This window comes from Labrus mixtus, chromosome 5 (assembly GCF_963584025.1).
Source record: "Labrus mixtus chromosome 5, fLabMix1.1, whole genome shotgun sequence".
NCBI classification, from domain to species: Eukaryota; Metazoa; Chordata; class Actinopteri; order Labriformes; family Labridae; genus Labrus; species Labrus mixtus.
In genome coordinates, this window is record NC_083616.1 from 21899984 (window position 1) to 21916715 (window position 16732).

Consider the following 16732-nt stretch of genomic DNA (forward strand, 5'->3'; position numbering starts at 1 on the left):
CATTGTGCAACTCTCCATATGAAGCAACACAATGACATAACAGAATGAGAGCTGTGGTTAGGTAATACAACTGGATGTTGTTTGCTTTGTCATGTCAACAACACACACATATATACACACTGCTGGTTTTTTAGGACATGATGCTCCACACTGACCCAGTATAGTGTTTCTCATTCCATTACTGCTGACTAACTCCTGGTCTCTTGCTTGAGTGATAGCTGCAAGGTGCATGGAGCGAGGCGGCGTCCATACGTGTCAAGTTATCTGGCACAGAGGAGCCCGAAGAAATCTGGGCCGGCTGAACTCGATCCCTGAAACGGAGCCTGGTGCTGTGGATTCTGGGGTTACAAATCCAGCAGCATCTGGCTCTCTTAGGCGCAAAATGACCTTGATGGCAAGGAAGGTCACAAAACACAAGAGAAAGATGCAGAGGACACATTCACCTGCGAACAATGATATGCTCTTTTATCACCAGAAATGTGATTTTTTTTTTTTATGTAAAGATGGATGAATAAAGAAATCGACCAGACTAGCTGATGAGCATCACAAACACATAAAAAATTATAAAAGATTTTATTTATTGTCTCGCTTTTGTTGCAACATCTTTCATCATCATTTTTTAATAGAGAAATTAGAAATCAAAATCAGTCAAAGTGAAGCACCATTTGGAAGAAAGCAGTTAAAACCGTACAACATCTTACAAACACAGCGGCCATCTTTAGAGCGACCTGAGAGGGATGACCCGCAACGCCTCTTTCTCATTGGTCCATCGCACGCCAGAGGAGGAGCACCACAGGTTCCACCACAGGTATTGTTTTGTTCTTTATCTTTGACATTCATTTTTACAACGAAAGACTAAAGTAGAAACTGAGAATTAAGTAAACACACAAGTGTCAGCTCTGTGAATGAAAGCACAATTCAAGCAGAAAAAGTGAAATCTAAATATAAAACAATGACTATCAGTGTTATTAACAATTTCATTACAAAGAGATAGCAAAACAATCTATTTACATTCTGTTTTTATCAGTCACTTTGACATCGAAATAAAAGTAGTATCATGACAGTTCTTCTAATACTAAAGCACCTTTGTCCCAAAAGAGATGTGTATTGTTAGTCATTTTCTATTTTTTCTTTTGTGAATTAAAGATGAAACTGTAAATGGTTTTCTAACAGATTTCTGAATTTTAGTTGTTGCTATTCTTTTTAAATTTAGTTTTTTTTTTAATGTACTCCTTTATTATTTATTTCACTTGATCATTTAATTCAAGGCTTGTTACATTCTATTCATTTTTTGGCCGATTTTACAATCGGTTTGTAATCATTGGAAATTTGCCTGTTAACACATTTTTACATATTTAAATTCTGATAATCATTCTTCTTCCCCTTAATATGGGACAACATGGTCTTTAATGTGTAAAACTCAAAACATCTACTCATCATCCGTGCTTGGGCTCGATACCTTAATCAGTTCTTTAATTAAAATAACTTACAAGTATCTAAAGAGCTCAAAGAAACAATATTAAAATACTTTTGAAAATTAAATAAAAAAACCTGTCTTTATCGACCCATGTTTGTTTGTGCTTGTTGAAGTGTTGTGCCTATTAAGACTTTGGTTTGGACGAGTCAGTCTGCAGGTGGCATTGCTGTATGTGAGACAGGACAGTACAGTAAGTATTACTGTAGTTGGAATGTGGTCCTTTTTCATTTACAGTACGTGGGTGTGTGATATCCTGGCTATGACCCACAGGTGACACAACACTGTTTTTGGACAGATCTGAGGGAGCAGCGACCCAAAAGCTTCAGTTTGTCACAGAACCGGGAGGACATGGTGTTCTTTCTGCAGACCGGACCTGCATAAGAAGGAAAAAAATCATTAAACACACAAATGTAATATTTTGAGTCTATTTAGAGGGATTTTAGCCAGGAGGTTTATCACAGAACGCAACAGATACGCCCTTTAATTGTTTGTCGTTTTTTATTAAATCTGTTTATCATATCTTCCACTAAGCCAGACAAACACAAAGACAAACCGAGTGTTACAAACTAACCTGTGTTGGTCTTGCATTCCTGGATATTACACTTCCTGAGGGTTTCAGGTTTGGAAAACTTTTCACAGAGACTGTTTGGCATTACAGCAAGATCCTGCTCGCTCACACAGTTGACTTCACGCTGCTGCTGACCCCCATCGCAACTCACTGAGCACTGCAAATACACACACACACACGAAAAATCACGAGACAAATTTCTGTTATTTTATAACCAATCAGATTTGTTTCATGAACATCTGTTAAGTTTGGACCTCAGGCAGTCAGAAACCACACAGACAAGAAACTGGACAAAACAAACATGTTTGAAAAGCACTTCACTTTGTGACTTCTAGGCACACATTGGGCAACCCGCTCAAAAACGACCTGCGACAAACTCTTGGGTCCATACCCACCAGTTGAGAACCTCTGATTTAGACCACCTAGGTGTCTTCTTCTTTTTGCACAAAACATTTTTTTAAATGTGACTGACCTCCTCCCAGTCGTTGGCCTTCCACTGAGTGCAGGGTTTAAGGCTGCAGGTCTGTGTGCTGTTTGGCCTCAGTGTGGAGCTACAGCGGTGAGGCTCAGGACAAAACACCAGCCGCTCCCTGACGCCTTCACCACAGCTGCCAGAGCACTGAGGAGAAACACAAGGATTTCAGGGATGTATCTGCTTTTCACTAATAACTGAACAAACTCCAATCTCAGTATAATTGACTATTAGAGAAGACTTTAACAACAAGTATGAACTTGTGTTGTCGGATGTTAAAAGGGGATATATCCTTAACCCTCACAATGGATAGCTACAATACTGTACATGAGTATGTATGCTTGCTACCTCGACCGAAGAGCCCTGCATGAGCAAAACATGTGAAGTCTATTCTACAGTCTATTCTGTTTTCTATATCTAGTCAAAAGGTTATAAAAAGTAAAAAATGTCCATTACAACATGAAATTCACCATTGAAGACAAGCCCTCAACAACTAAGATAGTCAGTCTTCATGATGATGACCTCATTTGCTTTTGTAGAGCCATCCGTATTTATTTCAGTCTGTTTTCATAAAAGCTCCTCACAAAGCTCCTCCTGGGAAAAAGTCCTCACAGGAGCTTTTCCAGGAACCTCGGCAAATAAACTGGACCTGTTTGCATGACTAGATACCACTTGAGGCCAGTGATGAAGTAAATACAATGTTAATGTAAACATCTATAATTCTTTAAAGCTCCTTCAAAATGGAGTTTATAGAGATTTGATTTGTTTAATGCTCCTACCGGTCCCCAGGGTGATGTACTCCAGGTCATGCAGGGCTTGTGGGGGCAGGTCAAGGTGCTGACAGGTCTGCTGGACACAGCCTGGCAGTGGAAAGGTCTGAGGGCACGTTTACTCTGAGAGTCAACACACTGGATGTCACGGTATCTTCTCCCCACCCCCCCTGCACAGCTATCTGGACACTGTGGAGAACATCACAAACATCACGGTGAGGAAATACAAGACAAGAGAGAACTGCAAAGGAAACAAACACATAGCGTCATGCGGAAGAGTAAGACTTAAGAAGTGGAAGATTAATTAAGTATTGAGTGTACTTAAGAAGTAATAAGTGTAACAGTCGGATTCAGTGACTTCAGGGAATCTAAGGTTCCTCACCTTGCTCCAGCTGCCACTCTGCCAGGTGGCACAGGGCTGCAGGTGACATGTGCGCGCAGGCTCAGGTCTCTTCATGTTGGCACAGTCGTCATCTTTCTGAGAGCTGCACACGACTGTCCTCCATATCGCTCCGATACCACATGTTGTTGAGCACTGGGGAGGGAGGAGGTACAGATTCAAACTCGGTTTAGGGCTTCTGAGTTCTTAGGTGACAAACTGATATAAGTGAAAAGTGATAAGGTGTAAACATAATATTTAAGGAATCTAAAACAAACATCCAGAAATATTTAAATACTGTACTTGTGTTATTTTGTTTTTTATACGCTGATTTCTAACATTCTTCTAAATTGTTCATATCAAGATTTTATACCACAAAAAGTCTGGAACATAACTTTTCACTACCACATGAACATTCATGTGCAGGTTACTGATTCACCACCAAACAGTTTTCTTTATTTTAAACCAGTTTGTTTTTAACTGTGGTTTAAAAATCTTCAATTTAGTGAATTTGAGGGTGCTCCAACTTTACAGTCCTCTCTGAAAAGGATCTAATCAATATGATAGTTCTCCCAAAATCAATATGTACCATCAATGTCTTGTTTGATTTGTGGTAAGCTTTTCAATGATGAGAGTGAGTCCTCTGAAGAAATCCCTTTCCAAATACCTTAAAACTCTGAAAAGGCCCAGTTTTAATGTCTTAATGTAAAAGCTTAATCATTTGATTTTAAAGTTACGTTTTTTCAGTGAGAAGAAGAATATGGTCATATAATAGCTGCACTTACCTCACTCCAGTTTCCCACAGCCCAATATATATCCATGCTGACCGTCTCCCTGGCCGACAGGTCGCTTTGTTCCCTGGGACTCTGCTGTCCCTGGTTTTGGCTCTTTGACCGACTACCTTTTGGCCAAGAAGAGGGTTTTTTAGCACGAGTGGTGGGACTGTTTTTCTTGGGTGTCACAGCAGGCTTCTTGAGTTTGATGATCTTCACAGTGGGCTGGGGTGAAGCAGCAGTGGTGAATGGTTTTCTTGCAGTGGAGTACGGCGCTTGTGTCGTGTGGAAGTCCTTGTGCACAGACGTTGGGAGGGGGACCCTGTGTGTCAAGCGGCTGAACGGATTGACGCGAGGGGTGGTGCGGGGAACGCGGCGAGTGGACTTTGCCCATGTTTCAGTGGTGGTGTGTGAAGTGGAAGAGATGCTGGAGGTAGTTGTGGGTGCTTTGGTCATGTGCACGGTGGGTGGACTTGTTTGTAAAGTGGGTGTAATGAGTAAATGTGGCCTTGGTGTGGTTGATTTAAGTGGATTCTTGAGGGATTTAGACGTGGTAACATCCAGGTCAATAATGCCCTCCTCTTCTGCTGTCTTTTCTTGAACAATGTAATCATATCCTGGAGTGTACATCAACACATTTGGCGTACTTCCCTCCTCTCCTTCCTCCCTCTCTTCCTGTCCCACGTTGTCTTTTTCTGCAGAATTTGATTTCCCTTTCTTATCCTCAGTTTTACTCTTTTTATCATCAAACACATAATCATCTGCGTCTATGATTTCAGGGATTGTGGTTTGAGGGATCGAAAGAGATGTGGTGGTGGTGGGGATGAAAGCAGTTGACGTTTCTTTGGTGGTTGTTCTCTTCCTCACCGTGACAGCAGCTGTGGGTGCAGCTGCGGTGGTGGTGCTTGCCCAGGTAGTGTTGGCAGGAAGCTTGGTGGGGTGGCTCTTAGGTGGGTAGACACGGCGGTATTTAGGAGCCGGCCCAGGTCGTCTACGCAGACCTAAGTTAGGGCAGCTTTGAAGGGCACACAGGGACCTGGACCGAGGTCTGGTTGAGAGGTCGCAGTTCTTCTTTGGTGCTAATACACACGTGACTGTACGTGAGCGAATGCTTCCTCCACATGTGACTGGGCACTGCAAAGGAGGAAATTACACTTTATTCAGAAAAAGGCTCTGTTGTGCAAGAACACGGTGAGATTAAAACTACAACAACACAAGAAAACAGAATAAAATAATATAAATATACAGTAGATAAAGAGCATACCTCTTCCCAGTTGCCAACAGCCCAGTCCAGTCCACAGGGCACATCCCTGTTGCACGGCACCACAGGTTTGGGTTTAAGGAGATGCTTACACTCCACAGGGTGCAGCACCCTTTCTTCCCCCGACACAGTCCGAACACAGAGCACCGTTCGCTTTCGTATCCCCTCTGATCCACATGTTGCCGTACACTGCTGCCAGCCGCCTACCCACCACCTGTGGGAGAGGGGATGGATGAAAGGAAGAAGCTGTTTAATGGTTCTTAAAAAGTAAAGACAGTCTTGCTGCCTCTCAAATAATGAAGAGTGCTGGTATCACTGCATAAGGAACTATGTGACATTCAGTAAATATGTTTTTGATTTTATTAAATTATGTTTAAAAAAATAATAATCTGGGGCGCAGCTGGTCTAGTGGTCAGGTCGCGTCCCATGTACAGAGGCCATTCCTCAACGTAGGCGGCCTAGATTCGAATCCGACCTGAGGCTCCTTTCCATGGTTTCCTACTCTATCCACCGTCCTACTTTATCTAATTAAGTACCCCCTCCCCCCCACCCCCTGCCCCTATTTATATATATATATATATATATATTTCTGTCATTCCTCAAAACATATTGAGGTTTTATGCATCCCAAAAAGGGAAAAAGTGTTTAATTGAACTAATTAGTTTCACTTGTTTAAATTTGCTATTTGTCATTTTGAGGTTAAAATAGTGCTGAGAGTTACAGAAAAAAAAGACTGAAAGAGCTTTTGAGACCTTGCTGGGCAATCCATCGTCTTGCACTTTCTATGTCTGTCTTCTAGACGGTTTTCTGGGTCACACAGAGAATCATCCACCACACCCACATCCATCTCAAAACACCGTGCAGGCTGGTGCTGCTCACCTGAAACAGCATGAAAGTCAGAAATCGTCACCTGGACAGAAAAATGGACTTACCACCAAAAAATAAATCTATCATAACTTTTGAACTCATAAGATTTTTTTTTTTCACGCCAATAAATCACCAACCTATTCCACAGGTGGTGCTACAGTCTGTCCACGCCCCATGTCTCCACCTGTAAATTGGCTCTGTGACCTCATTTCCTGTCCCTTTGGTCTTCTTAATGGTGTATTCATATGTTATACCTGAGTTCTTCTCCTGAAACAGCAGCTGGACAAACACATGAATTTTTGTAGAGAAAATGACTTAAAGCATATCAAGATGATCTACATTAAACATCTGACATTAATAACAACATATGTTACTCTCATCAATATGATGGTAGTAGTCTTTTGTTGTTTTAAGCACTCTTCGTTTGAGAAAACATTTCTGAAAACAGTTTTTTGCAGACATTCAATTTAAATATGTATGATTGGTTATCGTTGATTTGTACTGTGTCCTTATTGGCTGAAATAACTCGTAAGATAGAAGTAAGGGTAAAGTATAAATTACTGATTTACACACCTCAGAATAGATTCAAAAACTGCAGAAATGAACTGAAAATTCAAACACCATTAAACCTCTTTACCACAATGGCCTACCTGCAGCATGACTGGCTGTTTGGTGGGTCCTGGAGCGGTGATGTTCTCCATGTTCCCGCTGCGTTCATAGTAGAACGTGGTCCCCCCTGCCTCGTACTCCCCGTTCCACTGGATAATGTAGTTGCCGTTGAGGAAGTACTCGTCCTCGGATGCCCCGCTCCTCAGGACCAGGAAGTTACCTGCCTCCTCGACTTCCTTTACCAGGATGTCCCGCGCCCCCGCAGGTATCACACCCACGTCCACATACCCTGGGAGAGTGGGGGGGTCAGAGTCACAGCGAGGTAATAGATGGCCCACCATGGCTGCTGCCACACTCACATCCAGACAACCAGACAGTCTCTCTCTGATCTTTAATAGAGGGTGGGCTGAGTCTGTGGGGGTGGTTGGCATGTATGTGTTTGTGTGTGTGTGTGTGTGTAGAGTGTGTATTCGGCGTGGGGGGCACTACCCTGTCTCTGTTTTTTATTGTGTTTAGATGGGGGGCTGGGGCTGGATGGGGGAGGACGAAAGCAGCTATGAGTCGGTCTCTGGAGTTTAATGATGTTTGTGGGAAGGTGTGTGTGTTTTCTGTGTATGTGCAAAGGAGGGGGGAGGTTTGCTCTTGGTCAGAGCCTTTTGAAGTCGCACACATCTGGGCTGGTTATCTGGAAAGGATGCTGTGTTGAGCTAACACACAGACGATACGAAAGAGAGAGGGAACGAATAAAGGATGTTTTTATTGTTTAGAGCCTCTTTGTCTATTAATCTGTCCCCGCCATGTGTTGATTTGAATGATCGTCCAAACACACTTCAGTAAAAACAGCCCAAGACTCGTCTCTCTTTGGACAAAACATTGGACCTGCAGACACACACACACATCACACAAGCCAAGTACATCAGGACAAACAGCTGCACAGTGTGGACGAGACAGCCGCCATGACAACAGAGAAACAACACAATGGCGTAACGAACTGTCCTGAAATGACTTTCCGCCTGTAGACACAAATTTGAATTCTGCGCTTTTTCACACTCCTCTGGTGGGTACATGAAAGCGTTTTCCTCATTAAAAAAGTTTGTCTGTTTTGTGTTACTAGAATTCTATCATTTTATGAAGTCTCATGTCAGGATAATTCAATTTGTTCCCAGCTGCTCAATTATCCCTTTTTGTGTGTGGGACTCACCAAAGCCTTCTCCGTCATCAAACGACTTATGGACCGTCTCACAGCTTGTGCCGTCGCCCAAACAGACTCCACAACGGTCCTCCACGGCGTTTGAGTCGATGCCATAATCACAGCCGACCTCCTGCAGACAAAACACACACACACACACACACACACACACACACACACACACACACACAAACGTTTAGACACAGAAACATTACAGGCCACATGAGATAACAAGTTTGCACAGAAAAACTCTTTTATTACAAAACGATACTGTAGCACTGCAGCTTGTCTCACATCCTGCCTCACTATATTTCCCCCCCAGTCTCTTTTTAGTCTCTTACCCAGCCACACTACCTTGCACACTCCATTGACGCAGATGTTTCTGGACTTGTTGTTCATGAAGCACGGCGTCCCGTCCGTCACTGTGTCGAGCATCTTCTCTGAAAAGTACTCGATGACTGGGCGACAGTGCAGCTCACAGGGGTGTACTGAAGACGAACGAGTGTTGAGAAGAAAGAGGGGTTTGGTTTAGTCTCATTGTAGTCCAATGCTGACAGTGCAGTTCACTATTTCATGCCCAACAGCAACGTATCAGGGATGCATGATGAAGCATAGTAGAGCTTCAATCATAAGTAAACTACATTTTAAGTCAATTGATAGTAAGATCTTCACCAAATGCTTTAATGATTGATCAATCCTTCAATAAAATTGTGATGCAAAAAAACAGCAGGATATGCTGTCTTGAGACTCTTGGATATTGATGTTTCCTGCTTTTTTATGATGTTACACACAATTGCTGAGGGGGGAAAAAAAAACAACACATTATTAGCTCAACATCTTTTTTTATAAAGAGTGATTTCAAAACAGTAAAGACAAATAAAAGAAAGAAACAAACTTCATTCTAAACTCTCTTTGCTGTAAGCTGAAACGCAGCAGATGGGAAAGCTGCGTCTCTGAGGGCTTTCCAGAGTAAATGCTGCCCCCTGCTGGGTGACATAATCACAGCTACAGAGCTTCAGCGGTATGAGAAGGAGGTGAAGTGTAAAAAAAGGAAAAGCCAAATTGTAACAATCTGTGAGTGTTTTTGGAATTGAACAATTAAGGATTTGACTACTCACATGGGTTAGCTACAGGAATCCACTGGTAGAGCTCGTTCTGGTAGGGCACAGTGTCAAACTCACTGCACAGCATCTCTCGAAAGGTGGGCGTGTTCTGCTGACAGGGTTTAGTGTTACAGGTTCGATAACGTTTCCTTTCCCCTGTGCAGTACTTCCCCCCGAACTCTGGTCTGTGGGAACACAAAAGCATCATTTCAATCTAGCACGTTATCAGAACCATGGCAGGATGTGATCTGCTTTAGGAAGAAATGCCGATAAACGGCTGAAGGATTTCATTACAAAGCGAGCGTTTAACATGTTTTTTTTTTCAAATGGGCTTCATACTTCGGGTTGTTACATTCCCTCTCTGCTGACTGGACTCCAGTCCCACAGGTCCTGGAGCAGAAAGACCAGGTGCTCCACTGTCCCCAAGCTCCATTCACCGTCTCTGGCAGTTTCCCCACAATCACACACTCTCCACTGATACACCACTGAAAGAGGAAAAATGCTGGTAAGATCACTCAAACAGCAAGAGTAATGTGACTTATTTAATACTCTGCTTTGGCTCTGCAACAGTACCGCCCCCATATCCATCCCCAGGCTAATGAAATCTAATCCCTAACAAGACAAAGAAACCGGCACATCATCATTCACCTTCTCGGGTCCACAGCGAGTGCCGTCTATGGGTGAGTCCAGTTTGGAGCGACATGTGCCGTTCACTGAGCACCAAAGAATCTGGCAAACATTCTGTAAGAAAGATGTAATCCCAAAAACAATCAGATCATTTTCTATAACAGACAACTTTTCTGGTCATGCAGTTGGTGCCGAATACTCACATCAACTTCATGGCAGAAAGTAGCATTGGGGCCGTACTGGAGCTGGCACTGGTGGTGTGTGGTGTAGCGGACTCCGAGGCGAGCCAGCGGGGTGGTCAGGTCCCTCTTGGAAGGACGGTCATCAAGACAGAAACCCCACCCTCGACTAAAACAGACAAACAGAGAGGGTACGTTGAATGTGTGACCTTTATAGTGAGATGGAGAAACAGGCACAAGGTGTGGTGAAGGAGATACGTTACAGAGAAATAAAAGAGAAAACTTGAAAGGTCAATCGCAGAAGACTTTGGCTGGGAGTTTTATGAGATTTGTATTTTTATGGCTTCTAGCGTTTTATAAATTAAAAAAATATGGAACCTATTTGATTTTAAGAAAACAACCACAAGAAAGCCATAATAGCTGTTTCTTTAAAACCTCCTGTGAGGAACTTTCCGTTTAAATTGATTCTGGCGCCCCCTGAGGCGGTTCCTTTATAACTTTGCTGGTCTTGTTATGAAAATCTCCTCTTACCGTCTTTCAACAGTCAAATAAATCACTCACTGTGACTCTTTGTTGTGGAAAATATAAACAGCGGCTGCTTCAGCAGTCTGCTGTTAATCTGCTCATCTGAAGCACCTACCTGGCAGAAGTTATAGGAATTAAAAATAACAAAACTCTTGATGGTTTCGTTTGATTTTCTAGCTCATAACGAGGGTTTATAATAATTTCAGTCTTTTACATAACCAGTTTAAAAGTCCTCACAGGAAAAACAAGCTCATTATAAACTCTACGCTCAGAAGAAGTTTGAGACAAAATTGTTGTTGCAAAGAATGAATTCTTAACTTCATCATCGACTCTGTCTTCAGAACAAAACAATCAGGGTTATGGCTCACATTTGCAGATATTTGTGTCTGACTTAGTGCGACTACCCTTGAATGTTCTTTAAAGCTCTTCTTGCTTTGCTCTCATTTGCTGGATTTTCTGGCTCCATATGAATCGTGCTTGTTCAGCAAACTTCTGTTCTGTGTTACTATTTTAAAAACTGAGTTTGTCACGGTTTGCTACTGATCAATGTTTTTATAACTTACTTTTGTTCCAGCACACACCACACCCATTGTGGTTTTTGGATCATTTTCACCTCCTACATTCAAATCTGCACAGGCATATCCACATCGTAGTTCAGAATGGCTCCCATTTTCTTCATGTTTTCACAATCTTACAACATTATTCAAACAATATCCACACAAAACCCCCCCCCCCCCCGCAACTGTTTCCAACTGAGACAAAACGGCATTCAAAGCTGAGCTAATCGTGTTTTTCTTTCATGACTCACAGCTTCAGAATAAAAACATGAATTTAGCCTTACTCTAGAAAGCGTGTGATGTATTCTTTGGAGCAGGACGACCAAGTGAGAGGCGAGCTGTCGTACATCAGCTGTCTGGACATGATGAACGGGTGCCGCCCTTCCAACTCACAGTCGTTCCCCTGGCCGTCATGATGAATACCAAAACTGGGTTCAAACACAACCAACATCAACAATTATCAAATTATCATTATAAAAATACATGTTCCACGGAAACAGATGGTCTTTGTGTTCTGGCTGGTATGGGGACGCCTTAAAATGTGCAAGTAAAACATTTGCAATTTGGTTCAAGCTAGGTGTTTAGGTTAAGTTGTGAATCCAGAAACTCGTAATATAAATATATTTTGAATTAATCTTTGCAGCTTTCATGTTGAATAAAGACATCGTATTTGTTAACTCAAGTGTTCTGATTGAACTGAGTATGACGCTACAACTCTGAGATGCCCTGGAGGAATAAAAAAGGGAGACAAATTAAAGACAAATTGATTTTCTGTCACAGAAATCCAGACATGAAAAACAAATTCTACGTCTCTTTCACTGATCTTCTGCCACAACATAGCCATCGTCTCCAGTGAAGTTATTTTTTGTGCTGTTACAATACACTTACTGTTATTTGCATGCATCCAATTCCCCTAATGACTTCATGAGCTAATGCTAGGGGATTAAATGACCACCAAACTGTATGTTAGGCTTCTGTCACAGATCATAGCAACAAGATGCTCTCTTTACACTGATTTGTGTTCTAGTCCTATTTTCAGAGAAATTCCTTTTAATTAGCTATTTGATGCCATTAAAAGATGCAAAATCCTCATCATCATCTTCAACCTTTATTTAAGTTCTCGGAGGGATCATTGAGGGCGACCCTCATTTACGATGATGCCGAGAAAACATACATAAATGATAAACAACGAGAAATGAGATAAAGCTACTACAGAAAATAAAATCAATAAGAGAGCAATAAGAACAATAAAATATATACACTAAAATAATTTAAAAGCTTGAAATTACTACAGTGATAAGTAAAATCACTTAAATAAAACAGTTACAGTCAGGTACCGGGGCGGTTCAAAATAATGTTTCTAAAGTGTGCAAAAGGGATAAAAGTGCTCAAATTCAGGTCCTGTTGTAAATGCCATGAGTGACAGCTTTGTTGATGAATGCAGCAGAAGCAGCACTGTTTGAACCGGATTAGAAGTTCAGGTACGGGGAGAGAAAATGGAACAAACACGAACACTAAAGTCTTTGAACTTTCCATAACTGTGAGTGTCTGCTCCAAACTGACACAAGAATCTGTTCTGCTTTGGACTGTACCGATCTGCGCCCGTTTCGGGGATAGTCTGGCTTCACTTTCTCACAATGCTAAGCGTTGGAGACAAGTTGTCCATCTTTATGTACGTTCATTGCTATCAACACATACAAACACATACACAAACTGAACACACAGACCTGTGGCCCATTTCATGAGCGACGGTAAAGGAGACAGGTAGACCTGAGTCCTCGTTGATGTTACAGCTTCGGTGTGGCTGACACATCCCAGACAGATGAGACAGACCCAGGGTCTCACAGGGCTGGTTACTGCCAGCACAGATGTCTTTCCTGGGGAGGGGGGAGGGGGGGGGGCACAGGTGAAAAGTTAGGTGTGTTCAAGCAACAACAACAAAAAACGGTACAGAGCATATCATTAGCCAACTTTGTTGAAGTTATGGCTACTTGCCTGGTGATCAACACAGCCACGTCATGATGAGCCGGGTGTGTGTCACTCTGCGGGTTCAGGTTTTTCTGCCAGGCACAGAAACTGGACAAAGTGGAGTCTGCATGGTGAGCTATCTTTAACCCTTTCTGCAACAGACAGCAAAGGGAGAGCTTACAGTTAGCTTTAGAGCTAACAGTTTAATGGTTCATGACAAAGACATGTTCATTACATAGTTGATCACAGGAGTTTTATTCTGATGGTCAGATCTATAAACAGGATTTGTTTGGGGATAGCACTTTTATTGGGACAAGGAACACTGTATACTGAGAGCCAGACTTTGTTTGAATTTTGTGGTTTGACATTCACGGTGTATAAATATCTCGGTATTTGGCTCAATAATCATCTGCATTTAAAAAACAATTCGAAAAAACCCCAATGAGCAATCTTTGGCAGAGCCTCAGATTATTCATACGGAAACAAATCCAATATATTCACTCTGGACTTGGAATATCTGCCTTTAACTTTTGTGCTCTAAACATGTGGAATTACTCCCAAAACACTCTAACAATTGACAGACTAATTTCTCTTGGAGGAAACAAGTTGATCATTTCCAATGACTTCACCTTTGTGTGCAACTGTTTTCACTGAGTAGTCTTCTTTTTGGTTTATTTTATTGTTTTTTTTTCAAGGCTCAAATGAAGGTCAATGGTGATGGATATAAATCAAGGTGATTATGACATGTTTAATGAAGCTTGAATTTCCAGCTAGTGCACAAGGAGAATGAACAAAAGCCAAACGAAGGAGACTCTCCCTTTTCACTGCACCCCCTCTTTGCATGTGGTTGTTACAACTTCAGTGATAATCATTTTAAGTGTTACCTCGTCTCCCTGCAGGAGAATGAGGCGAACCAAGATGACATGGATTGCATTCCCAATACTGGCATCATGAAAGATCCCAGCCACCTGTCAGTGTAGAAAATCATTTCACTCCACTTTAGTATATGCTGAACATTTGTGCAGAAACTTTGAATGAATGGGGAGTCAGTTCTTTCCCCTCACCATATTCATGATGGTGAAGATGTAGGACTCCACATTATCGCTGCCGTGGTATTCTATGAGTTTGGAGTCAGCCACCACCATGGTCTCCACCCAGCGCTCTCTGCTGACCGAGCGCTGCGAGCGTGACTCCCCCCTCTGCTGCTCCCTCTCCCACTCCTCTCGATCCCTCTCCACCTGCACAGAGTCACTTGGAGCATCTAAAGGCATAGATAACAGGAGACACTTTGCAGTACACTTTTGGCTTGTCCTTGTTTGACACAGAATATGCTCACTTGAGTATGATTACACCAACATTTGCAGGACTGTACAATCCAGAAAAAAAATTCATATACATACCTTGAACTCCGCAGGGGCTGGGTGTTGTTTTGGACTGAAGACTGCGTTTTTTCCTTTGACTTTCAGTTACTCTTGGATAGACAACATGAGGCTCTGGAGTCCCTGCAGGCTCATCAGGAGAGCTCTGGGCAGGTTCAATAAAAAAGTGTCCCTCCGGCAGAGAGAAGAAGCCCCTCTGAGGAAAATAAAAAGACAAATGAGGGAAAATAGAGCAAAAGCAGCTCGAATTGTATGGTATTTAAAAAATCTTAACGTTATGCATTCTCAGTCTGTGACCTGAACAGATGAGTTGCAGCCTAGTAAGCGTGCTTCTGCTTTCTTATGTTTATGAGTGCCTGAACAAATCCCAATAAATGTATTGTTTCAACAAGTCAAACACTTAAAAAGGTGAGAGGTTGGACTTTTTCTTGCACTGTCGGCTGTAAAAGGCCGTTTCTCAGTCATTTCCTTCATTAGTCAACAGATCTGAATATGAACCTTTCTCCTTCCCCGAGGCACATTCTCTGTCTGCCGCTGCAGTAATAAAGAGACTTTTTCCATGCCATGCATGTTCTTACTGGTGCGGTCTATTTACTCGCTGATGGTTGAGGTCTGCTGCTGAACACACACATTGAAAAGTACAAAAAACCCAAACAGACACACCTACACGACCACATAAAAGCATGCAAACACAACAAAATAGGCTTCTGTCCAATCTTTGGCTTTTCCTTGTAAAATAAAACGCATTATAAACGTTCCACCTCCAGATCACTGTTTGCAAGCTCTATTCATTGAGATGATTGTGTGAGTGAGTGTGTCTAAGTGAGTGAGTGTGTGTGTTGGGGGGGGGGGGGGGGGGGGGGGGGTTGTTGTGTCAAGTTGAGTCCAAACAAGCCCAGACTGTTCTGAATGAACTCCTCCCTTGCGTCTTAAAGCAACTCGCAAACGACAGGATCAAAAAAAGGAAGAACACATCATTCCGTCAACAGAAAAACTGATAAAAGAAGTTCAGCTGAGTTAATGAACGTTTTCCTTTGTTTTTAAGCATGCATGTTTTTTGTTTTTTTTAAAAGGCACGTGAAACCAAATAATTCTAACAATAACAATCTTGCATCTGATTCTTGCATTTATTCTTAGTGTTTAGGGGGAAACAGCAGATGTAAAAAAATTAGGCCATGCAATTTGGCCTGTTGTTGCTCCAGGGGTCTACCCTGCTGCTCGCTGCAGTTATGCACTGCTCTGCTTTCTGGGTCATCCTGACACGTTTTGCATGTGGTCCTAGGGACATGTGTTTCAACTACATGCATACAGCGGCCTGCAGAGCTTTGATTGGGTGTCCCATAACTCCATTCAGGGAGTTCAGAAAGTGCAAATCCAGAGGAAGACTCCCCCTGGAACGACTGTATTACTCCACCTGTTACACTGCAGCTTGTAAAATAACAAAGAATGCGCTCAAAGAAACATAACATGTAGGTTATAACAATTTGCTAACTTTGGTTAACCACCAGAAGAACAACACTTAAGTAGCAATTGATTAACAAAAGTTCTCTTTATACGCCTGAAGGGTGGTTATCCCCCCCCCCACCTCAGATTAAATACAGTTTTGAGAAAATGTTTCCCACTGACTCAGAGTATGGCCCTTAGCCAGGGGTCCCTGAGTTGTGGTGTGGACTCATCCACAAAGCATGCAGGCTGATACGTCTGCAGTCAGCTGGGAACGCTTTCCAAAGGCCCGGTGCAGAAAACAGCTGATTTCACTGCTGCTTTGACTCTTCGATCTGATTCAAATTTAACAAAGCAATTTGTGATTTTTCATTTGCATCACCTTCTAACTCGAAAAAAAAAAAAAAAAAAAAAATACCCTACACTACGGTGGAGTTAAAAGTGGATTCTTCAGCCTTCTCTGTCATAATGCCTCGTTGTCTTCTCTTATACGTTTCCCTGAGTTCATCTTCCAAGTGAGTCCCTGCAGAAGAAAGCAGGTGGTGGAAATCAACCAGGAAGGAATGCTACATAGAGGCCCATCCAA

At 42.3% G+C, this 16732-nt stretch overlaps 1 protein-coding gene across 2 annotated transcripts in view; it reads right to left on the reverse strand.

The window, feature by feature from the left end:
- Positions 1-554: 554 nt before the first annotated feature.
- The window catches only part of adamts12 (ADAM metallopeptidase with thrombospondin type 1 motif, 12), a 20451-nt gene continuing 4273 nt past the window's right edge, over positions 555-16732 (reverse strand). The window contains exons 3-25 of one of the 2 annotated variants that reach the window (XR_009673123.1): positions 14725-14899; positions 14389-14585; positions 14209-14292; positions 13352-13476; positions 13084-13233; positions 11641-11784; positions 10299-10443; positions 10117-10209; positions 9808-9953; positions 9484-9653; positions 8720-8853; positions 8378-8498; positions 7218-7465; positions 6705-6846; positions 6453-6579; positions 5704-5914; positions 4452-5573; positions 3670-3822; positions 3297-3476; positions 2518-2664; positions 2049-2202; positions 1487-1850; positions 555-1445 (exon numbers count right to left, since the gene is read on the reverse strand). Coding sequence is in view for 1 of the 2 variants with exons in the window: in XM_061038551.1 (XP_060894534.1) it covers positions 1735-1850; positions 2049-2202; positions 2518-2664; positions 3297-3476; positions 3670-3822; positions 4452-5573; positions 5704-5914; positions 6453-6579; positions 6705-6846; positions 7218-7465; positions 8378-8498; positions 8720-8853; positions 9484-9653; positions 9808-9953; positions 10117-10209; positions 10299-10443; positions 11641-11784; positions 13084-13233; positions 13352-13476; positions 14209-14292; positions 14389-14585; positions 14725-14899 (4284 nt within the window). In the remaining variant the exon portion in view is untranslated. Of the gene's footprint in view, positions 1851-2048; positions 2203-2517; positions 2665-3296; positions 3477-3669; positions 3823-4451; positions 5574-5703; positions 5915-6452; positions 6580-6704; positions 6847-7217; positions 7466-8377; positions 8499-8719; positions 8854-9483; positions 9654-9807; positions 9954-10116; positions 10210-10298; positions 10444-11640; positions 11785-13083; positions 13234-13351; positions 13477-14208; positions 14293-14388; positions 14586-14724; positions 14900-16732 lie in introns of both variants that reach the window. The other variant, XM_061038551.1, reaches the window with a different exon arrangement.